General features: G+C 40.7%; 1 protein-coding gene across 1 annotated transcript in view; it reads right to left on the bottom strand.

Moving 5' to 3' along the window:
* traf4a (tnf receptor-associated factor 4a) overlaps positions 1–24,616 on the bottom strand; it is a 75,875-nt gene extending 51,259 nt beyond the window's left edge. Inside the window, exon 1 of the mRNA XM_061877390.1 lies at positions 24,100–24,616. Coding sequence (XP_061733374.1) covers positions 24,100–24,242 — 143 coding nt within the window. The 5' untranslated portion in view covers positions 24,243–24,616. The remainder of the gene's footprint in view (positions 1–24,099) is intronic.
* Positions 24,617–24,660: the final 44 nt, after the last annotated feature.

The following is a 24,660-nucleotide window of genomic DNA, read 5'->3' as shown; positions in this document are numbered from 1 at the left end:
AAGAAGAATTAGAGACAGGAAGAATCAAATCAACATTGTAGTTGTAGATTCTTTTTTTTATTTTTATGTTTTGTCCTACTTGTGTGAGGGAGGGGAAAAAGTGAGATTTGCATTTTTAAAATGGAATTTACTTTTACATGCATATGACATTTTGGAATGTTATAGCGCTACATGGGAAAGGTGAATTCTGTTATGCCCTACATCAGTGGTTCTCAACTTTTTTTCAGTGAAGTACCCCCTGTGAACATTTTTTTTAATTCGAGTACCCCCTAATCAGAGCAAAGCATTTTTGGTTGAAAAAAAGAGATAAAGAAGTAAAATACAGCACTTTGTCATCAGTTTCTGATTTATTAAACAGTGCAAAATATTGCTCATTTTTCTTGAACTATTTGGAAAAAAAGATTAACTAAAAACTTGTTGAAAAATAAACAAGTGATTCATCCATCCATCCATCCATTTCCTACCGCTTATTCCCTTTTGGGGGCACGGGGGGCGCTGGCGCCTATCTCAGCTACAATCGGGCAGAAGGCGGGGTACACCCTGGACAAGTCACCACCTCATCGCAGGGCCAACGCAGATAGACAGACACCATTCACACTCACATTCACACACTAGGGCCAATTTAGTGTTGCCAATCAACCTATCCCCAGGTGCATGTCTTTGGAAGTGGGAGGAAGCCGGAGTACCCGGAGGGAACCCACGCATTCACGGGGAGAACATGCAAACTCCACACAAAAAGATCCGAGCCTGGGATTGAACCCAGGATTCAATTATAAATAAAGATTTCTACACAAGAAGTAATCATCAACTTAAATTGCCCTCTTTGGGGATTGTAATAGAGATTCATCTGGATTGATGAACTTAATTCTAAACATTTCTTCACAAAAAAAAGAAATCTTTATCATCAATATTTATGGAACATGTCCACAAAAAAATCTAGCTGTCAACACTGAATATTGCATTGTTGTGTTTTTTTCACATTTTATGAACTTCCATCCATATTTTGTTGAAGTATTATTCAATAAATATATTCATAAAGGATATTTGACTTGTTGCTATTTTTAGAATATTTTAAAAAAATCTCACGTACCCCTTGGCATACCTTCAAGTACCCCCAGGGGTACACGTACCCCGATTTGAGAACCACTGCCCTATAGGGTCGCTAATAAAGTGGTACCTCAGTTTTCTTTCAGAATCTATTCCAAAACGTCGGATGAGAACCGAATTAAATCGAAGTAAAAATGTAAATCTAATTAATCTGTCACAGATACCCAAAAATATGAGCAGTTTTTTATTTTTATACTTTTCATCTACAAAACCATGTTAGATAATTAAAGTGTCACATAATTTATTTTTTTTAATCAGATTAGTCACATTTTGAAATTTGGATTAATCATGATTAATCACAGGTAATTAGTCGCGGGCAGAGTTTAAATTTGCTTAGGAAAAAAAACTGATATTGGTATACAAATGCAAATTTATTGTCAGAATGTCATCCAGGCATGTTTTTAAATGTTTTACTTGAATGCATGTCCTCTTTTTGCACAAAACTTGTCAACAGATTTATCTAAAGTTCCTAAAGGATGTATTTTTGAGTGACGCATGCATTGACACATGCATTGATCTGATCACTGACAGTATAGCGACCAAGGTAAAAGAGCTTGTATGGTCAAAATAAATTGCAAGTGTGTTCATGATTAACACAGCGTTTTTTTCATGATTAATCACATGAGTTAATTTTGATAGCCATAAAAATAATATGAATGATAAATGAAAATTTAACTTCACCTTTAATTTTAATGAAGACTCTTATTGGCGAAGACGGCGATGAGCGGAGGAGAGAACCACATTTATACGTTGCTACGGGGTCTCTCTTGAATTCAATAGTGTTTCCCACCTTCTTTATCAAAGTGCTTTCTTTTTCTCATAGTGGCTTATTTCTCGCAATAATAAAAAAACACAGAGACTAATGATGCGTTCCATTTGTACTGGCAAAGTAGAATTTCCCAGTTCTTAGTTGAAAGTTCAAACTGGAACGCCTCCCGATGTCCGATTTCTTACTCAGAGAGTGGGAGAGCCCCCGGCACCCCCTGGGTTGGCTTTCCAAGATGGCTTCTCTGATTGATTGATTGATTGAAACTTTTATTAGTAGATTGCACAGTACAGTACATATAATAATTGACCACTAAATGGTAACACCCGAATAAGTTTTTCAACTTGTTTAAGTCGGGGTCTATGTTAATCAATACATTCTAAATGCAAACAATGATAGAAGTTTCCGTAAAATCCCTTATAAGCACTTCTTACTTGTTTTAGTTGCACAAAAGCAGCCATATTGAACCTATATTGCTTTTTACATCGCTAACAATGGCGTCTTGTGTTTCATTTTCATCCAGAAGGAGAGCATATTTGTCCAGAAGTTGTTTATATTCAAAAGGGCCATCTTGATATCTGAAACACTCACCTCTTTCACTTCTAACTTCCAAGGTACATGGAAGGCACCATGAGTCATCGACGCGTGGAATTTTTAGTTTGTTTTTTTTGTTACATGCAAGGTTGTATGATAACTGAGGTGCTGTTTAAAGACCAGTGCAAAATGTTGGCTAAAATTAACTCAGCAAAATGAGTCCAACAAATTAAAGATACAAATACTAACTTAGGTAAAAAAATAAGAAATACTTTAAATAAACAAGCTGTAGAAATAATGTGTGAATGATAAAAATACATAAAATGGTGCTTGCTTCTCCACCAAAAATAGAGTTGAATGTAAGAGTAAAACGTGGAATATACTGATGATATCTGCAATTAAAATGTGGGTATGGGGAGTATGCACAGACAACAGACAAGTGCAACCATGTGGAATTATTTCTGTGGGACTTGACGCATGTGTGCACCGCTGCTGGACAGATCAATGACCTGTGCACAAGACAAACAGACAGAATGTGTGAGGGGAGGGGCTTCATTAGTACCACAGTCTGCTGTGGGCTCTGTGTGTTTTTGGAGGAGTACACTACCGGGTTTAGGGTGCCAGTGTGTGGGCGTCGTGCTAAATACACCTTTATCGCCAACTATTCCACATTGCAGGCATAGCAGCATCATGTAGGTACTGGCGGGGTGGGGGGCCAACTGGCTGCTGTCCAGCATCGGGGTTGCGCTCGTCCTCGGCCCCGACACGCTCAGGGTGTGCAAGGCAAGGTGCTCCAGTGCATTGCTGGAATGTTTTCCGAGCACAGAAAGCATTGGAGATTGTTCTTAAAGGGCCCCTGATAGAGGAGGACAAGTTCAGGCATGTCTAGAACTGGATTACATACGTCTACTATCTTTGATTTAGGAAGAGTTCACATTATATTACATATTCATCGCGTGCCCCGATGATTTTTTTTGTTGCAAAATTATTGCTATTATGCATGGCAATGGTGCACTTTATAAAAAAAAATGTAAAAAATGTGTAACATTTGCCTTTTATTTGACAAGTCGAAAGGACATGGTGCCAGTATCTTGTTTTTTTTAAATAAAGTATTGGAAATGATAGAAATGTAGTTTGTCTCTTTTATCCGATTATTAATCGATTAATCAAAGTAATAATCGACAGATTAATTGATTATCAAATTAATCGTTAGTTGCAGTCACAAATTATAGCAGGGGTCACCAACCTTTTTGAAACCAAGAGCTACATCTTGGGTACTGCTTAATGCAAAGGGCTACCAGTTTGATACACACTTAAATAAATTGCCAGAAATAGCCAATTTGCTCAATTTACCTTTAATATATATATATATATATATATATATATATATATATATATATATATATATATATATATATATATATATATATATATATATATAAATGGGTATTTCTGTCTGTCATTCCGTCGTACATTTTTTTTCCTTTTACGAAAGGTTTTTGTAGAGAATAAATGATGAATAAAACACTTAATTGAACGGTTTAAAAGAAGAGAAAACAGGTAAAAAATGAAAATTGAATTTTGAAACATAGTTTATCTTCAATTTCGACTCTTTACAATTCAAAATTCAACCGAAAAAAAGAAGAGAACAACTAGCTAATTTGAATCATTTTGAAAAAATTAAAACAATAATTTATGGATCATCATTAGTCATTTTTCCTGATTAAGATTAGTTTTGATGACATGTTTTAATTAGGTTAAAATCCAATCTGCATTTTGTTAGAATATATAACAAATTGGACAGAGCTATATTTCTAACAAAAAAAAATCATTATTTCTTCTAGATTTTCCAGAACAAACATTTTAAAAGAAATTCAAAAGACTTTGGAATACGATTTAAATTTGATTCTAAAGATTTTCTAGATTTGCCAGAATATTTTTTGGGAATTTTAATCACAATAAGTTTGAAGAACGATTTCACAAATATTCTTCATCGAAAAAACAGAAGCTAAAATGAAGAATTAAATTAAAATGTATTTATTATTCTTTACAATAAAAAAAATAAATTGTCAGGAAAGAAGAGGAAGGAATATAAAAGGTAAAAAGCTATATGGGTTTAAAAATCCAAAAATAATTTTTAAGGTTGTGTTTTTTCTCTAAAATTGTCTTTCTGAAAGTTTTAAGAAGCAAAGTAAAAAAAATAAATGAATTTATTTAAACAAGTGAAGACCTAGTCTTAAAAATATTTTCTTGGATTTTCAAATTATATTTGAGTTTTGTCTCTCTTAAAATTTAAAATGTCAGGCAAAGCAAAACCAGCTTGCTAGTAAATAATTTTTTTTTTAAATATAGAGGCAACTCACTGGTAAGTGCTGCTATTTGAGCTATTTTTAGAACAGGCCAGCGGACTACTCATCAAGTCCTCACGGGCTACCTGGTGCCCGCGGGCACCACATTGGTGACCCCTGAACTATAGTCTATATACCTATAGTCCTTAACAGGGGTGTCTAAACTTTTTCCACTGAGGGCCACACACTGAAAAATCACAGCATGCGGGGGCCATTTTAATATTTTTCCTTTTCAAAACCAATACCTTAAATATATGTTTTTAACCTCTAAGGCTCTCCCCAAATTTGGTCCCAGGGACCTGTAAGGGTCTCAGTTATAAAAAAAAAAAAAAAAGTTCAACGCTTAAATCTCTAGATCTGTCTGTCGATATAAGGTTAAAAAATATATACATTTAATGATTTATGACCTTTTTGTCAAAGAAAAAACATTTTTTTATGACAAAATACAAAATATGCCTTATTGTCCCGCCCAAAAATGTAATTGGAGCCTCAATAGGTCAATAATTCATAACATTAATTTTGGTTCATTATTCATTTTTGAACAATGCCAGTTCATTAAAAGCAATCCCACTAAAATTCCCAGCGATCCACAAGGGCTAATACACATAAAAGTGTTAAAAAAAGGTCATATTTTTTTTTTTTTTTAATATTCAAGACTTAAATCTCTGGATCAACTTCAGATCTAAATTATATTATTTTATGTTATGTTATATTATGTTATATTATATTTTTATGGGTAATGTTGTTTGTGTTGTTGTCATAGAAAACGATGTATGGCAAACACATAAAATGGGCAATATTTTCTCCCAAAAATATTTCAAAATTTTCCCCCCCCAAAAAATGTCAAAGTTGAATATTTAATGTGAAGTAATGTGAATTATATTTATATAGCGCTTTTTCTCAAGTGACTCAAGGCGCTTTACATAGTGAAACCCAATATCTAAGTTACATTTAAACCAGTGTGGGTGGCACTGGGAGCAGGTGGGTAAAGTGTCTTGCCCAAGGACACAACGGCAGTAACTAGGATGGCACAAGCGGGAATCGAACCTGCAACCCTCAAGTTGCTGGCACAGCCACTCTACCAACTGAGCTAATAAGAGCCTCCATAGGTCAATAATGAATAACAACATTGATTTTGATGCATTATAATTTTAAGGGTAAAGGACCGTTTTAAAGAATAAAACAGCCTGCATGGCAGCAGCTTTGTGTTATTAAAGTACCAATGATTGTCACACACGCATTAGGTGTGGTGAAATGTGTCCTCTGCATTTGACCCATCCCCTTGATCACGCCCTGGGAAGTGAGGGGAGCAGTGGGCAGCAGCGGTCCCGCACCCGGGAATCATTTATGGTGATTTAACCCCCAATTCCAACCCAAGCAGGGAGGAAATGGGTCCCATTTTTTTATAGTCTTTGGTATGACTCGGCCGGGGTTAGAACTCCCAACCTTAGAGGCAACATTGCCACTTTTTCTCATTACATTTCACCCGTATGCTCTTTTATCCCACTTTTTATGTTTTTTTTCCTGTAATACCGTTTTTAGATGGCGCCGCAAGCTGTTAAAAAATTAGCTGCGGGCCACAAATGGCCCCCAGGCCACACCTGGCTATATAAGCCAATAAGTAATTCACTATTTAGCTAATCCTTAAAACTTTTTAAAGATATTTGTATTAGCGGCATCCTGATCCAGTATTAATATTGGTCTAATATCAGTAAAAGTAAAAATATTGAATGATATCAGCTTGCATATAAAATGTTGAAATATAAGCTGCGATGCAAGCAGTCCTGCAGCGTGTTCACTTGTGCAAAGCTGGACAGCCAAATAATATCTAAATCTCCTCCAAAAAGCACACAAGATGGTATTTTCTTGTATTTTAGTCAAGTCATTTACAAAAGGGTAAACATTGTGGGCTACAGGCTTCTAGGAGCTAGCCGCTACACAACAGCTAAGCACACAATAGCGCACAAGCTAAACAAGTGTAATAATTGAACAATATTGCAGTATAAGAGAGCACATTTGTCTATTTAAAAAAATGTATCAAATAACTATAGTTGCATATTACCTACAGATACAAAGTACACTGGGTGACGCCCCAAAAACAAAAACAATTACCACTCCAGTGTACCTTAAAGACAGCATAAGTCCATTCTAGATGGTTAATAATCAGTGTTTTTGATACCTAACATTTTTATCTGATTAATTTCACTTGATCAAACCTTTTCTAACATTCCACAGTGAAAAATAACACAAGTATGTATGATTTGCGTGAATATCATATCTAATCAATATTAGTATTAGCTAATACAATATCATAATATCTGTATCACATCGAGACACCCTTAGAGTTCACAGTGTATTGTATTTTCATGGTTTCTCTTAATGTTTATGTTTTTCTGTTCGTTTGACCCCATAAGTCGGAATAATTTATGGCACGTGTGTGAATATCAGCTAGTTTGGTTGAAAAACATGGCCGCCAAACAAGCAAACCAACTTTGCATTGTCCCCATTTATTTAATCATTATAAAACGTTATGGATATCTATACTACATAAGTGCGAGCATGTCTTCTCAAGTAAATTTTAGGGGGCACAATAAATGTAACTTAGTTTTGTAAAGAGAAAAAAAAAATTAGGACACCCCTTAGAGTAATTAAAAGCAAACAGGTAGAATGAATGTTATTAACGTCATATATATCATTAATCAAGAAGTTAATTACTGTGGTTGACTTGTCAGTCCAGAACAGAATTTACAGGTGAGTTTGCCTCATGCTGTGGAGAGTGAGTGTGTCGAAATACTGTGCCAGATTACGCAAAATTTAGGAGGCGGAGTTCAGCGTGGGCACTAACTGCAGCCATTAGACGTGTTGTGACTCAGGTGTGGTAGGTGAGTCACAGAGTTTGAGTAAACCACAAGCCTGAAGTGCCTCTCAATCATGTAGGTAGTAATAAAAAAAAACACGGCGTGTGGTCAGCGGCTGATTGACGGTCGAGGGTGGACGTCAACAAGATGCTGGAGGATCATCTTGAACCACTCACTGATGAAAAGGTCAAAGCGTTTAGGAGTTCTTGCACTTGACTAAACTCTCACAGGCTGTTTTGCAGTCAAGTTTGGTTGCGCATGAGAAGATCCCTAAAACCAAAATAGTTGAAATCTCTTTAAAGGTCGGAAACATTCATTGCTGCTGACATGTTGGTGTACACGCAGCTGTGTGAACTGGTCAGGAGACTTTCACTTTGTGATATCATCGTCACATCTGCACTCCTTTCAGGGGCCTCAGATTTTCCCAAGACGCCCAGTGACTACGTTTCCATGCACTCAGTTTGATTCCTCCAATAGTTCGGCTCTGAATAAGCATCCTACAACCTATGGAAACACCCTAATCCGATCGTGTTTGGCTTTTGAAAAGTCGGACTAACACACCTGGATTATGCGATTGAAATCCAGAACTCTCGAGGGGGTTTGTTGCCGCAGTGGACCCTTTTGTGTTGCACATGCGCCAGTGGATCCCGGAAAAAAAAAAGTTTTTAAATGCAACGACTGGAATGATAAGGACACTGTTTATTTGCTTCACAAACTCAAAGAACAGAACAGTTTAAGTGATGGGAGGAAAAAAAGAAACGAAGATTTATTTTTAAATGTAGCCAAGAAAGTGGGGAATGACAGCTTCATTCAGACTCCCGAAAAAATACGAGTGAAAAGGAAGAAAGGCAGATATATTAAAAGCAAAGAATACAGTGTACACAAACTTCTTTACGCTGCATTTGTGTACTCTAAAATGGTTAGCAATAACTCTGTATTCCGTACAACTGGCAAGATAGTCCAGAACATTAGCAAGTATCAGGGGACGAGCGGTCTTTTCCTTTGGACTTAAAACTCCTTCCATCAATCCACAGAGCTTATTTATTGAACTTCAAGACCTTTGAAAGATTTCTTTCCATTCTCCATCCGAAAAGTCCATCAAAACAACTCTCTCCCACCAGTCTTTGCTTTGGACCCACACTAATCCAGCAATTCCGAGATCCTCTTGGTTGTACTGTCACGTTGGTAGCGCAAACTAAGCTGTAAGATCGAAGGTCTGCTATGTAACATGAACACAGCCAATAGAGACATACAATAGAGACGTCCATCCGTCCATCCATCCATTTATCCATCCATCTTCTTCCGCTTATCCGAGGTCGCCTCGCGGGGGCAGCAGCCTAAGCAGGGAAGCCCAGACTTCCCTCTCCCTAGCCACTTCGTCCAGCTCTTCCCGGGGGATCCCGAGGCGTTCCCAGGCCAGCCGGGAGACATAGTCTTCCCAACCTGTCTTGGGTCTTCCCCGTGGCTTCCTACCAGTTGGACGTGCCCTAAATACCTCCTTAGGGAGGCGTTCGGGTGGCATCCTGACCAGATACCAGAGCCACCTCATCTGGCTCCTCTCGATGTGGAGGTGCAGCGGCTTTACTTTGAGTTCCTCCCGGATGGCAGCGCTTCTCACCCTATCTCCAAGGGAGAGCCCCGCCACCGGCGGAGGAAACTCATTTCGGCCGCTTGTACCCGTGATCTTATCCTTTCGGTCATGACCCAAAGCTCATGGCCGTAGGTGAGGATGGAAACGTAGATCGGCCGGTAACTTGAGAGCTTTGCTTTCCGGCTCAGCTCCTTCTTCACCACAACGGATCGATACAACGTCTGCATTACTGAAAACGCCGCACCGATCCGCCTGTCGATCTCACGATTCACTCTTCCCCCACTCGTGAACAAGACTCCTAGGTACTTGAACTCCTCCACTTGGGGCAACAATAGATATTACAATAGAGACGTAATATTTCTAATCTGTGCCAACATTACAGCAGACATCAAGATACAACAAGAACAAAGCTGTTTGACTTGTAAGGAGCCTTGTTTTGATGTGACGTCATCAGTCACACGTAATACATTTAAGCTAAAGGGAAATAAGCGCCCGCCAGTGTACAGGCATAGTCGCATTAAAGAGAGTGCATGGACACTGGGACCTCACATGAAAATACAAAAAAAATAAACTATTTAGAAAAACATGACTGATTTAGTGCATGGAAATGTGCTCAGTGATAGACTGGATGGTTGGTTGAAAGGAAGTTTGGCTTTCTTGTGCTTGTTTGCTTTTAGTCTAAAGTGTAATTGGAAAACGTCTACTTAATGTCATGATAAACAAAAGTCGTAAACTCAAAGGTAGACTAATTTGTCATGAGAAACAGTTCCCTGTGACTTTGATGGACTGACTCAGTGGGAAAAGTCGTGGCTGTTTAACATTGTAATTAGCTCCATTGGAACACTGGGTGTCCATTTCATTATGGCCGTCAAACGCTGAGATTTAGGGGCATTTCCTGCATTGGCTTGAATTAGATTCCCAGACTCTTTGCTCGGAGCACTTATTTTCTTTATCATCATCATCTAACATATGCCACTGTGATAAACTGTTGTGTAATGTCACAAGAAGCAAGTAAAACAAATGAACACTCACGGTCAATTTGCATACTGAGTCACAGACGAGGCAAGGAAAAAAACATCAAGTCCAATATTTGAAAACGCTCCAGAATGTATCATGTTCCGTTTATTATTCAGGAAGTAATAGACTCAAAACGTGTCAGACTTAAACCTTACCCTTGCGTACCGCAGTGACACAATTCTAGGCAAGCAAAAAAACACTTTGTCCCGCCCCTACAATGCACTGATGTGTTCAAATGCAGTCTTTTAAGTGGACGCCTGTGTGTGAGGCGTTCACAGCCCTCAGAGCGCAGAGCGGTGGCCTGAGGGCTTTCACTCATCATCGACACACATCTCCTCTGTGCTGCTCACAGATGGGAGAACTGCAACGTCTAACCCTCCTTAGAACTCTCCGGATCCGAATCCAGTGCAGCCTCCAGGACACCTGCGGTTGGACGACTTTGAATGGCCGCACTGCGGCCGCCGGAACGAGCGCGGAGTTTGTGAAAAACACCGTCATTCATTCGCCGGTCTTCCGTGGCAGCCGTCTCGCTCGGATACAGAGACCCAGTGAGGCTCAAAGACCCCAGCTGTACCCACAACTGAGACACAGTTCCATTTAGGTGGGCAAGAAAAGACTTGACTTATAAAATAGCTCTTTATCATTAAGGTGCTAACGAGGGTTGTCACAATACCAAAATTTCCGTCGTCGATAAAGACACCTGTGAATTTCCAGGACTTTTGATACCACAATTGAACATTTCAAAAACTGGACCCAAGTACTTAAATTTAGTACTATTTTCAAACTACGAAGTATTTAATATCAATGTGCTTCAACATCTTTTTGGACGGTATTACAATTTTAGTAAAAGCTGCCAAGAGGTAAATATACATGTAAAAAAAACAGCAGTGGCCAATACCCTCACAGTTTATCATAAACAATATTGGCCTCATAAATAACAATAACGTTCTATTTTACATGGTAAAAAGAACAACAATGGCGTGTAGCCTCTAGGCACATAAACAATATTGTTTTTGAAATTATTTAAGTATGATGTAAAGCCAAATCACGTCGTTTGTAATGAAATCAGCAAATAAAACTTGAACATATTTAAAAACAAATCTTTGTATTTGTTATTAACATCAACATTTCAGCTTTTTTTCCCCATTATGTTATGTCTTTTTGCTCTAGTTTTGCTGTTTTTGTTCATATCGTTTCAGGTCCATAAAACAAAGAGCTGTGTTCTGCAAATGGCCAAAGGGCCACATTTTTAATAGAACTGGTTGAGGAATTTCACCAGGAAGGCAAATTGTTGCCAAACAACGGAAGAGTGTTTCTAAGCTCGGTGTTCTAAGTACTTCTAGAAATGACAAAGGTTGGGAAGCAACTTTATGGAGGTTTTCTGCACACTCCCTGGGCTTGTGGTGGCGGATCTCCGCTCTCACTTGGGCAGCAAACAGTTCGCCTTCCATTACCACCTGTATTTTTTTATCAAATATATCAATGGCGTACGGTGCAAGTTACGACGCATACCGCCACACTTTCATTATTATGAGCGGGGGAGGGACATCCATCCATCCATCCATCCATTTCTACCGCTTGTTCCCTTTCGGGGTCGCGGGGGGCGCTGGCGCCTATCTCAGCTACAATCGGGTGGAAGGCGGTGTACACCCTGGACAAGTCGCCACCTCATCGCAGGGCCAACACAGATAGACAGACAACATTCACACTCACATTCACACACTAGGGCCAATTTAGTGTTGCCAATCAACCTATCCCCAGGTGCATGTCTTTGGAAGTGGGAGGAAGCCGGAGTACCCGGAGGGAACCCACGCATTCACGGGGAGAACATGCAAACTCCACACAGAAAGATCCCAAGCCTGGATTTGAACCCAGGACTGCAGGACCTTCGTATTGTGAGGCAGACGCACTAACCCATCTGCCACCGTGAAGCCAGAAGTATTAAATTCACATTTGTGGCAGGCTGACACAAATAAATACATACAGTATATGGAAACACTGGCTCATTTTCTTAAATGGGATTTACTGCTCTTGAAGTTGTCTTGGAGTGAGGTTTACCAACGCTCACATGGCCCAGCCACACTCCGTTACACTCTCCTCCCTAAACCTCACTCTCATCCAGGTCACGACACCACTGTAACTCGCCTGTTTGAGTCCCTGCTTTTTCTGATCCTCCAGGGACTCACACCTGGGTCGCCCGACGTGAGAGTTGGGCTTGTTAGCCATCAATCTGAAAGCGCAGACTATCAACCCGATAACCAGCCCTGCTCTTGAGGTTGTCAGGGAGTGAGGTTTTACCAAAGTACATATGGCCAAACCACACAGGCTGGCTTCCGTTACATTGGTACTTGTTTTTCTATATTTTGGATCTGCATGAGTCCCGAAAATTTGAAATCATAAAGTGATGTGGAGATATTTATAGACAATATTACCTTCTTCCCCCAATTGAGTTGGTTGGAATGTGTCCAATTTGTGTCAATTTTCTTAATTGTGACGTCAGCGGATATCTCCATATATGGTAGAAATTTACTCTGAGAGCTTTGCGTGAGTTTTAGTCCAACTCTGTAGTCAATAAGCTCTTTCTTTTTTACATGCACCGTCCGATGTTGCTAATTCTAATACAAAGTAGCGTATATTTCAAACGTGTATCTGTCAGTAGACTCCATATTGACACGCTAAAACTACAACAAAGTGGCAGTCGAAGTGGAGCGACGTAGATAAGACCGCCCACAAAACGGCACACCTTGAAGAAACGGGCAAAAAGCTGACTGATGGTCTGAAAAACATAATCTATACAACATTTTCACCAAAGAACCACCATTAGATGTTAAGCAGACCACAAGGAAGTGTTTTAAAAAGTAGAAAATGAATCATTATAAGACCAATTTAAGACAACAGGCTACTTCCTTGAATAGATGCGGCTTGCCAAGAAAAAAGCATTGTCTTCAGTACTATAGCTACTGAAAAAGTGCTCAGTGTTCTGCTAAATCTAAAACATAGACCAAGAATCCTTAACATGAAACAAACATACAATACAAACACATTAAGGTGTAGACCCATTAAGGCCTATTTATTTATTTAGCAAGGATTATTACCAAAGGAGAGACAATAAACAAGAACCTCTGGGATTTTCGCACAGCCTGGCAATTAAAAGCTTTTCTTCTTGCCGCAGATTATAAGCAATTCATGAAGCATAAATAAGTCATTTATAGCCTTTAATGAAGCCATCGGGAACAACTTGTGCTCCTTAGAGACGTATCAGGGTAAGTAACAGTAAGACTACGTAAACAGAACTGGTGTTTTATAGATGCCTAGCAGTGATTGTCTTAGCAGTGCTTGTATTTTGTTACAGGACTGTATTGCGGAAAAAGGAGTACTAAATTATTGTACAACACAAAACTATTGCAAAAATTAAACACACAAAGCTAATTGTTCGGAGTATAATTCTGCCTCACATTAACACAGTTTTGGAGTTGTGACTAAGTCAGCAATTTGTCAGCGACTACTCTGGAGGCCCGCGGGTAGACGCTCCCGAGCCGAACGAAGCAATTACACCCTCGTCAGGGCTCAGGCAAGGCGCTGCATTAGCCACACAGAGACAAGGCTGTCACATTGCGTGGCATCACTGCGGCTCAGCCCACACCCGACTGATGAACCGCGACGCGGCTGGCATGTGTGGCCCCGATTCAGCCCTCGCACGCTGACGGAAGATTGCGCGACATACCATTAGGTGCTCAAGCCCCTTCACTGAAGAGACCAGCTTCTTATTGAGGCTGAAACAAAGGTCGCCATGCACTCTTTTGTACAAGCATGTGACTCCTATTTAATTGCGGCGACTTGTATTGCACCCTGTGACTCTTGACCCGAGCAGGGGCAGCCTGCAGGACCGGGGTGTATAAACTCATTGCCCCTCGAGCGGAAAGGCAGCCCGTTAGCATCACATGCCAAAGTGCAAGTAGACACACACACCAGCTCCTCTCAGCATTGAGATGGGTTCTTGTGGGAGCAGTTCACGCGTGTCTTCCAGCCCTTCTGCAGGCAATCTTGCCTTTATTTTGACACACTTTGAAGGGAGCATACAGGATTATAAATGACTCATGGAGGCTGACAATTCAATGCTTTAATTCTGTGACAACTCCTTCTAATGGAAGGGTGATTAACGCAGCAGTAATGCCATTCAGCAGCGGCATTAAGAAAGCAGGCAGACTTGACTGGCAAGCCTGGACTGGATGCCACGATTGCTAGCGGTAAGGCACTTGTGCAATAATAGCAGCAAGGCAGGAAGCTAACTTGGTGTCTGTCGGTTTAAATAAGCTTGATTCCGCCTTTACAAAGAGATCTTCCAATTAAGTTCAGCTGTCCTCAGTCTCGTGGCGCTTTAACACACACTGTATGTTTATTATTGCTGCTAATGATAAATAGTGTTGGTTCTAAACCACAACCGAACAAGTACTAGTAACAATACACTGTAGTAATGCAAGTCTAAAAAGTCTATTGCAGCCCGTAGATGTTTCTGGAGTTCATTTAAAAAGGTAAGCAGTAATACGTGTCCCAAATCAAGTCTAAGGAAAAGACAACCTCTTCAACATCTTCCTCACTTGTTAGTACCATTTTTGAAAAACAAGGCACTTAAATGGTCGCTTAGAAGTTTTTAACATCGAGATGCAAACAACTCCTTCCTCATGGACATGACGTGGCGTCTGACCCACTATTAGCCAGAAGTGGGTAGTAACGCTTTAAGTCTACTCTGTTACATTTACTGAAGTAACTTTCTGGATAAATTGTACTTCTCAAAGTAGTTTTAATGCAACACACTCTACTTTTCCTTGAGTGTTTTTGAGAAGAAAAAAACACTACTTTTACTCCTTTATATTTAGTTTCATTCCGATCGCAACCTTTATTTATGTCATAATTGTGCTTATTGTTCTAATCTATTGATTACTGTGTGAAAAGACGCACAATTTTGACTTGTTAGAGAAACTTCTTTTAGCAGGCACTGTCACATGACTTCCATCCATCCATCCCGCTTCTCCCTTTCGGGGTCGCGGAGGGTGCTGGAGCCTATCTCAGCTGCATTCGGGCGGTAGGCGGGGTCCACCCTGGACAAGTTGCCACCTCATCACAGGGACAACACAGATAGACAACATTCACACTCACATTCACACATTAGGGTCTATTTACTGTCACATGCACCCCCTGCGACCCAGAAAGGGACAAGCGGTAGAAAAAGGATGGATGGATGACTTTGTTTCACCAATCCTGCATAAGTGCAAGTGACGTTTTACCGGCAGTCACATGACCGCACTCAAATTAAACACTGTCTAAAGTGACATTACATCAGACGAGGCTGCACAACTTTTCAACGTTTACCTTACAAACTGGGAAAAAGAACCTTTATATCATGCGCTGTCATCTGTGTCAGTAGAAATGTTGAAATTTCTGCCTACAAGAAATTCACTTACAAACATGTTGCAGAATGTTGTATCAATCAATCAATCAATGTTTACTTATATAGCCCTAAATCACTAGTGTCTCAAAGGGCTGCACAAACCACCACGACATCCTCGGTAGGCCCACATAAGGGCAAGGAAAACTCACACCCAGTGGGACATTGGTGACAATAATGACCCAGTGGGACGTCGGTGACAATGATGACTATGAGAACCTTTGAGAGGAAGAAAGCAATGGATGTCGAGCGGATCTAACATGATACTGTGAAAGTTCAATCCACAATGGATACAACACAGTCGCGAGAGTCCAGTCCAAAGAGGATCCAAGACACAGCAGCGAGAGTCCCGTTCACAGCGGAGCCAGTTAAGTTTTTTTCTGCACATATGCTAACATTAGCCTTGTTCTAACGTCATAAGTGACGGCGTGGCGAAGTTGGTAGCGTGGCTGTGCCAGCAATCTGAGGGTTATTGGTTCAATCCCCACCTTCTACAATCCTAGTCACGTAATTTGTGTCCTTGGGCAAGACACTTCACCCTTGCTCCTGATGGGCCCTGGTGAGCGCCTTGCATGGCAGCTCCCGCCATCAGTGTGTGAATGTTTGTGTGTATGGGCAAATGTGGAAATACTGTCAAAGCGCTTTGGCCTCCTTAAAAATGGGTAGAAAAGCGCTATACAGGCACAACTAATTTACCATTTATAGTACGCGCTGTAGTCTTTTGCTCTATTTTAGTCTATTGCACAAACACACTAACTACAATTGTAGTGCAAGTACCATTAAAAAAGGCAACAAAATAAATCAGAAATTATTTACCAGTTACTCAGTACTTGAGTATTTTTTTCACTGAATACTTACTCTTACTCAAGTAATTATTTGGATAAGTACTTTATTTTCACCCGAGTCATATTACTCTAAAGTAACAGTACTTTTACTTGAGTACAAATTCCTACTACTACTACTCCACCAACCTTGGTGCTTAGCTGTCCCAGTATTCCATGTGTATGGCCACCACATCATAGATCGAGGGTTCTAAAACGTTTTGAACTGGGAGCCCAACCTTTCAACTACAGAGGGTCTCACTTAAATAATAACACTGTACTAGTGATATTACTCTACATTTTAATCGTAGTCACTAATTATATCCCAACAGAATAAACCTTGTCAAATTATATGAAACCATGAGTCAATCACAAAGATTGCAAATAAGGCTTAGGTTAGACTGATTACATATATGAATACTAATCAAATATACTGCAAAAGAAAGGACTCATAAAAACTATTATGTATTTCTACCATAAATAAATTCGGACTATATTAATAATGAATTACAATGTTTCCAAAATAAACTGTCCATAAAATGTAAGTGCAAATAAAAATACAGCTTCCCCGCTTCAGTCATAATTTTTGTGTTGAAGAAACTTCCCTATGAATTAAGCTGACTTCTCTTGTTTGTTTGATATTGTTATTACTGCTACAAGTGGTGGAAAGGTGTATTACAACTGAGTATTGCTGTCGACCACAGTTGCGAAACAGACTTTTTGGCAGCTCAACAATGGCGGCTCTATGGCTAAGAAACACTGTCATACAGGGAAGCTTTGCTACACACCTTAAACATAGAGCTGTAAGTTTGATCATTTTGTTTTTCTTAAGCAAATAGGCAAACCGAACATGATGTTGCCGTTTAAATGTGTGTAATATTAGCATTGTAGCTCACATACTAGTGTTGTTAATGTTTGCGTGCTCCTGTACTACTCCTTAATGACATCTATTATGTAATTGCAAGTGTAACACTTTCCTAAAAGCACCTTTAAACTCTATAAATGGCAGCATCAAAGCCAGGCACACTTCTAATATGTTATTGTGGTAGACTTTTTAAGATGTCTTCCAGCCTGGTAGCCTAATTTCTTATCTCCACACGGGGAGGTCCAAGCATGACGGGCAGATACACTGCTGGTAAATCCTATTGACACATGTACTGCTGACACCCTGACCCAGTAGAAGCACGCACACTCAACTCCAAACATCCGCAGGTTGGCTAACTTGTCTGTGGGAGTGAAGAGAGCACAAGTTCTGCTTTCCCTTCTTCCAGACAGGTCATGACGAAGTAGTTACGAGCTTATCCGACCCGAAAACGTTGGCCGACGCAATCATTAGCTATGAGCAGGCGTACTTTCCTGAGAAGTTATACGTGAGTCGTCGTCCCCTGAGGGTGTCATCATGCTGTAAGTGCAGGGTAGAGTTACAGTGAATGTGAGAACGAAGATGAATGCTCAAAACAACGACAAACCAGTTTGGCTGAACTCATTTCGCCCCCGCTAGGAAATGCATCACACCAACAAAAATCTAAGCATTTCTTTGACCTATAAAACTTTTTTTTTGCAATTAAAACGTCATATTGTATTTTTAGAAAGTGGGTTTAGATTAAATGTATCCACAGTGGATGACTCTTTAGGGCAGGAAGAGTTCAGATGTATTAAGATATTTAATTATGCCTTGTATTAATCCTTAAAGCTCTTTAAATAGACACCATTCTATTGCAGTATCTTTCCACAATAACTATGTTGTCAGTATTTCTATGCTTCATTGCAGCAATAAGAAATAGTTATTTAGGAAATCACTAAATATAAATATTTAGGAAATCACCTAATAATATACAAACCCCGCTTCCATATGAGTTGGGAAATTGTGTTGGAGGTAAATATAAATGGAATACAATGATTTGCATATCATTTTCAACCCATATTCAATTGAATGCACTACAAAGACAAGATATTTGATTTTCAAACTCATAAACTTGTTTTTTGTTGTGTTTTTTGCAAACAATAATGAACTTAGAATTTCATGGCTGCAACACGTGCCAAAGTAGTTGGGAAAGGGCATGTTCACCACTGTGTTACATCACATTTTCTTTTAACAACACTCAATAAATGTTTGGGAACTGAGGAAACTAATTGTTGAAGCTTTGAAAGTGGAATTCTTTCCCATTCTTGTTTTATGTAAAGCTTCAGTCGTTCAACAATCCGGGGTCTCTGCTGTCGTATTTTACGCTTCATTATGCGCCACACATTTTCGATGGGAGACAGGTCTGGACTGCAGGCGGCCCAGGAAAGTACCTGCACTCTTTTTTTTACAAAGCCACGCTGTTGTAAAACGTGCTGAATGTGGCTTGGCATTGTCTTGCTGAAATAAGCAGGGGGCATCCATGAAAAAGACGACGCTTAGATGGCAGCATATGTTGTTCCAAAACCGATATGTACCTTTCAGCATTAATGGTGCCTTCACAGATGTGTAAGTTACTCATGCTTTGGCCCCTAATACACCCCTATACCATCACAGATGCTGGCTTTTGAACTTTGCGTCGGTGACAGTCTGGATGGTTCGCTTCCCCTTTGGTCCGGATGACACAATGTCGAATATTTCCGAAAAGAATTTGAAATGTGGGCTCGTCAGACTACAGAACACTTATCCACTTTGCATCAGTCCATCTTAGATGATCTCGGGCCCAGAGAAGCCGGCGGCGTTTCTGGATGTTGTTGATAAATGGCTTTTGCTTTGCATAGTAGAGCTTTAACTTGCCCTTACAGATGTAGCAACGAACTGTATTTAGTGACAGTGGTTGTCTGAAGTGTTACTGAGCCCATGTGGTGATATCCTTTAGAGATTGATTTTGGTTTTTGATACAGTGCCGTCTGAGGGATCGAAGGTCACGGTCATTCAATGTTGGTTTCCGGCCATGCCGCTTATGTGGAGTGATTTCTCCAGATTCTCTGAACCCTTTGATGTTATTATGGACCGTAGATGTTGAAATCCCTAAATTTCTTGCAATTGCACTTTGTTCTTAAACTGACTATTTGCTCACTCAGTTGTGGACAAAGGGATGTACCTCGCCCCATCCTGTCTTGTGAAAGACTGAGCATTTTTTGGGAAGCTGTTTTTATACCCAATCATGGCACCCACCAGTTCCCAATTAGCCTGCACACCTGTGGGATGTTCCAAATAAGTGTTTGATGAGCATTCCTCAACTTTATCAGTATTTATTGCCACCTTTCCCAACTTCGTTGTCATGTGTTGCTGGCATCAAATTCTAAAGTTAATGATTATTTGCAAAAAAAAAAAAAAAAAAAATGTTTATCAGTTTAAACATCAAATATGTTGTCTTTGTAGCATATTCAACTAAATATGGGTTGAAAATGATTTGCAAATCAGTGTATTCCATTTATATTTATCAATTTTCTACCGCTTATTCCCTTTTGGGGTGGCGGGGGGCGCTGGTGCCTATCTCAGCTACAATCGGGCAGAAGGCGGGGTACACCCTGGACAAGTCGCCACCTCATCGCAGGGCCAACACAGATAGACAGACAACATTCACACTCACATTCACACACTAGGGCCAATTTAGTGTTGCCAATCAACCTATCCCCAGGTGCATGTCTTTGGAAGTGGGAGGAAGCCGGAGTACCCGGAGGGAACCCACGCATTCACGGGGAGAACATGCAAACTCCACACAGAAAGATCCAGAGCCTGGATTTGAACCCAGGACTGCAGGACCTTCGTATTGTGAGGCAGACGCACTAACCCCTCTGCCACCGTGAAGCCAAAAAACAAAAAACATTTATATTTACATCTAACACAATTTCCCAACTCATATAGAAAAAGGGTTTGTAAATACAAAAAACTATTTTTTTTTTAAATGGTGGGAAATTCTACAAAAATACTTTCTAACCATAAAGTTAAGTATATAAGTTAAGAAAGGGGTAAAATATCTTCTAATAATAGAATTTACTTTAAAAAAAAAAAAAGAAATACAACGATTAAAAACACCCTTTTGTAGTATAAAATGTCATACAAAATGAATACATAAACTTTTCAAGTTCAAGTACCTCGGAGTCTTGTTCACGAGTGAGGGAAGAGTGGACCGTGAGATCGACAGGCGAATCGGTGCGGCGTCTACAGTTTTGGGGCGGTATGGCTCGGTTGGTAGAACGGCCGTGCCAGCAACTTGAGGGTTGCAGGTTCGATCCCCGCTTCCGCTACCCTAGTCACTGCCGTTGTGTCCTTGGGCAAGACACTTTACCCAACTGCTCCCAGTGCCACCCACACTGGTTTAAATGTAAAAATTAGATATTGGATTTCACTATGTAAAGCGCTTTGAGTCACTAGAGAAAAAGCGCTATATAAATATAATTCACTTCACTGTATCGATCCGTTGTGTTGAAGAAGGAGCTGAGCCTGAAGGCAAAGCTCTCAATTTAGCCGTCTACGTTCTCATCCTCAACTATGGCCATGAGCTTTGGTTTACGACCAAAAGGACAAGATCACGGGTACAAGCGGCCGAACTGAGCTTTCTCTGCCGGGTGGCGGGGCTCTCCCTTAGAGATAGGGGGAGAAGCTCTGCCATCCGGGAGGAGCTCAAAGTAAAGCCGATGTCCTCCACATCGAGAGGAGCCAGATGAGGTGGTTCGGGCATATGGTGTGGATGCCACATCAACGCCTCCCTAGGGCACGTTTGACCGGTAGGAGGCCACGGGGAAGACCCAGGACACGTTGAGAAGACAATGTCTCCTGGCTGGCCTGGGAATGCCTCGGGATCCCCCGGAAGGAGCTGGACAAAGTGGCTGGGGAGAGGGAAGTCTGGGCTTCCCTGCTTAGGCTGCTGCCCCCGCGATCCGACCTCGGATAAGCAGAAGAAGATGGATTGATGGATGGAACTTTTCGAACCTAAAATTAAATTGTGTATTAGATTTTTGCAAATAGGCTTTGTGCTCGTTGATAATTACGCTTAAAAAATAAAATACAAATTAATGTTTTCCTATTTCATGAAGCATAGACCTAGAAAGACATTAGAAATGCTTGCACACTGAAAACATCTGATACATTGCTGACTGTATTACAACAAATAATAATACATATATTGGGGTATAGATGTTTTCAGCCATCCTGACTAGTTAAGTGTGGCGACTTTTAGGCGTCAGTTAGCAGTTTGTAATATTAGTACAGTATCATGCCTGCAAAAATTACACAAAGACGTCTTTCTACTCGCGCTGACATCAAAGTTGAGTAGATTAGGAAGGTGTCTGACCTCCAAGTGAAAGGTCCGTCAGTACCTCTAGAGACTGACACCGTGGAAGGAGTCTCCACATCTAATCCTGGACTGGAGGCAACAAGACTACCCCCTTCCCTTCTGTTGCCCAGTCTGACCTCTTCGACTTCACAACGCACTCTTTTCAAAGGCATCACCCCCCCCACCCCCCCCCCCACACACACACACACACACACATATTTTTAAACCACATGGACGTCACCTCAGGGCAAAAACAGACAGGATGCGAAGTCACGGGTAAGACTCAAACAAGAGACAATCAATGTATGATTGTGCTGATCAACCATTTTTAAACATACTATTATGGTCTTAGATGTACAGATAGTGTTTTCACAGTTTTTGGGCACAAATGTTGAACAATTGAAGCCTGAACTCTCAATATGAAAACATGGATTTGTGTTTTCACGGCACAAAATTTGTGAAAACATGCATCCCCATGTGTTGCCTGCGTTATTAGTTTTCTGACAAATGCACCACATGGTGGCGTTGTTATTAAAAGCACATAGTTTAATCCTTGTAAGTCTCACACAATGCAACGCGATCTATATAACACCCAAGCGAACGTAAGGGTGTTGCCTATTCACTAAATGTGGTAGGAGATCAACAAACATGCGCGTAAGATATTAGCAATATTTGTAGAAAAACATGGCCAGCATCAAGCAAAATGTTTTTGCAGGCCTACTGGACTTCGCAAATAATTAGCCATAACAGTAAATCCCCACCTTTTGCATTTCCACCCCCGCATATCCACGCATTTAAATAATTAGTATTTTATGGTAACTTAAATGATGGCGCTATCTGCAAAGGGGAAAAGTAGTGCTGCAACTATGAATCTAGCAAAGTTCCATCTCATAAGTCAATTCACTCAACCTTTTCCAGCAGGAAGCTGCTTTGACAAGACGTAATGTGTAACTGCACATTTTGTATAAACGATAATAATAATAAATGATATCAGTTTGGGCAGCACGGTGATAGAAGGGTTAATGCGTCTGCCTCGCAATACGAAGGTCCTGAGTAGTCCTGGGTTCAATCCCGGGCTCGAAATCTTTCTGTGTGGAGTTTGCATGTCCTCCCCGTGACTGCGTGGGTTCCTTCCGGGTACTCCGGTTTCCTCCCACTTCTAAAGACATGCACCTGTGCAGCCCTTTGAGACACCTGTAATTGAGGGCTATAAAAAAAAGTTGATTGATAGGTTGATTGGCAACACTAAATTGGCCCTAGAGTGTGAATGTGAGTGTGAATGTTGTCTATCTGTGTTGGCCCTGCGATGAGGTGGCGACTTGTCCAGGGTGTACGCCGCCTTCTGCCCAACTGTAGCTGAGATAGGCACCAGCACCCCCTGCGACCCCAAAGGGAATAAGCGGTAGAAAATGGATGGATTGATGGATGGATGGATGGATGTATGATATCAGTTTGGCTGACGACAGAGATTTTAATACAATTCTCATGTTATGATTATGCATGTTGATGACACATTCAAGCTGTGTCCCGCAAATTTGATGGCGACAAGGGAAATGTGCCTTCATTCAACGCACTTTATTCTATAGAGCTAATTGTCAAACAGCAAGGCAACTTGTCAAGTCAAGAGATGCTATGTTTGCTGTGTACATAAGATTATGATAGATGCAGGACATCTACCAAAGAAAATGTGCAAAAAATACGTACAAAATCACCCTCAGAAAGTGTACCAACTTGTTGGCAAAATGTCATTATAATCTACACACCATTACACCTTCTACATTGACTCCCATGTACTTGTTCTAAGGACCAAAAAAAGGAAGCAAATATGCTGCTAAAGCTTTAAAAGTCAACATTTGATTCTGCTTTAGACCCAAATGAAGATTAGTAGTAAGACATACCACAATCACAATATATGTATACTTAAGTATGATATTTTATGCTGCAGGTCTGTGGTTGGTATCCACAAACAGACAATTGCAAACAAAAGAACGTGCATGGGTAATGTGCACAAGTATTGCTAATTATTGGAACCCAATTGAACCAAAATGGTCCAGCTAAGAATCCAAACTGCCAATTGTCAACAAGCTTTCAGGGTAGCCACTGCTTTAAAAGGGAACAAATACGTCTTTTTAGCCCAAGAATACACAAAGGTGCATCTTCCGTTGCATAGCTTGAGTGTCAATGCTACAAAAACAGACACTTAGAGGCCTAAACGTAGGATTGTGTTTTACGTTCTAGAAGGTTGCGTTGGAAAGGTGTGCAGGACACACCTTCACATCCTTTTATTTACCTAAGCTCAACCGAAACTGCAGTCTCCGGTATCAAAACACACATAGAGAAAACGATGCATGAATGAATTGAGGTGTACCTTAGGAATTCTTGCAGACAGGTGTCACAGAAGCGGTGTCCACAGGTCGACACTTGGACCGGCTCCCGCATCGCTTTGCTGCACAGCGGACACTGGAACCGTCTCTTGGGCTTCTCCAGGAACTTGTAGTCGAAGCCGGGCATAGCTGCGACTGTCTTGTCCTCTCTCTACCCCCGGCTATGTGTCTTTGTCCTTGTAGATCCTGCAGCCTTCCCTCCGTTCGTCGCCCTTTTGCAGCGGCACACTTCAAGCCGATGAAGGGTTCATATCACGTCCGCCTTGTCTTTGAGGTGGTGACGCTCCTCCTCCGGGCTTAAAAAATAATACAAAAAACTACAGACACTCGCAGCTTGGTCGTGCAGGAAAAGACCTGAGCGTCCCTACGGTAAAAACAAATGTGAGGTTTGCAATTAGTGTTTTTGATGTGCGGACGTTGCTGACAAGACTGAGGCGAGCATACAAGCTCTCTGTCTGTTTAGGTGCACCACGGTCCCGCCTCCTCCTCCTCCTCCTCCTCCTCCTCTTCTTCCTCCAAAGCAGGAGGAGTCAAGAAGCTTGTTC

This window comes from Nerophis ophidion, linkage group LG18 (genome assembly GCF_033978795.1).
Source record: "Nerophis ophidion isolate RoL-2023_Sa linkage group LG18, RoL_Noph_v1.0, whole genome shotgun sequence".
Lineage (NCBI taxonomy): Eukaryota > Metazoa > Chordata > Actinopteri > Syngnathiformes > Syngnathidae > Nerophis > Nerophis ophidion.
This window is presented reverse-complemented; position numbering and strand designations above follow the sequence as displayed.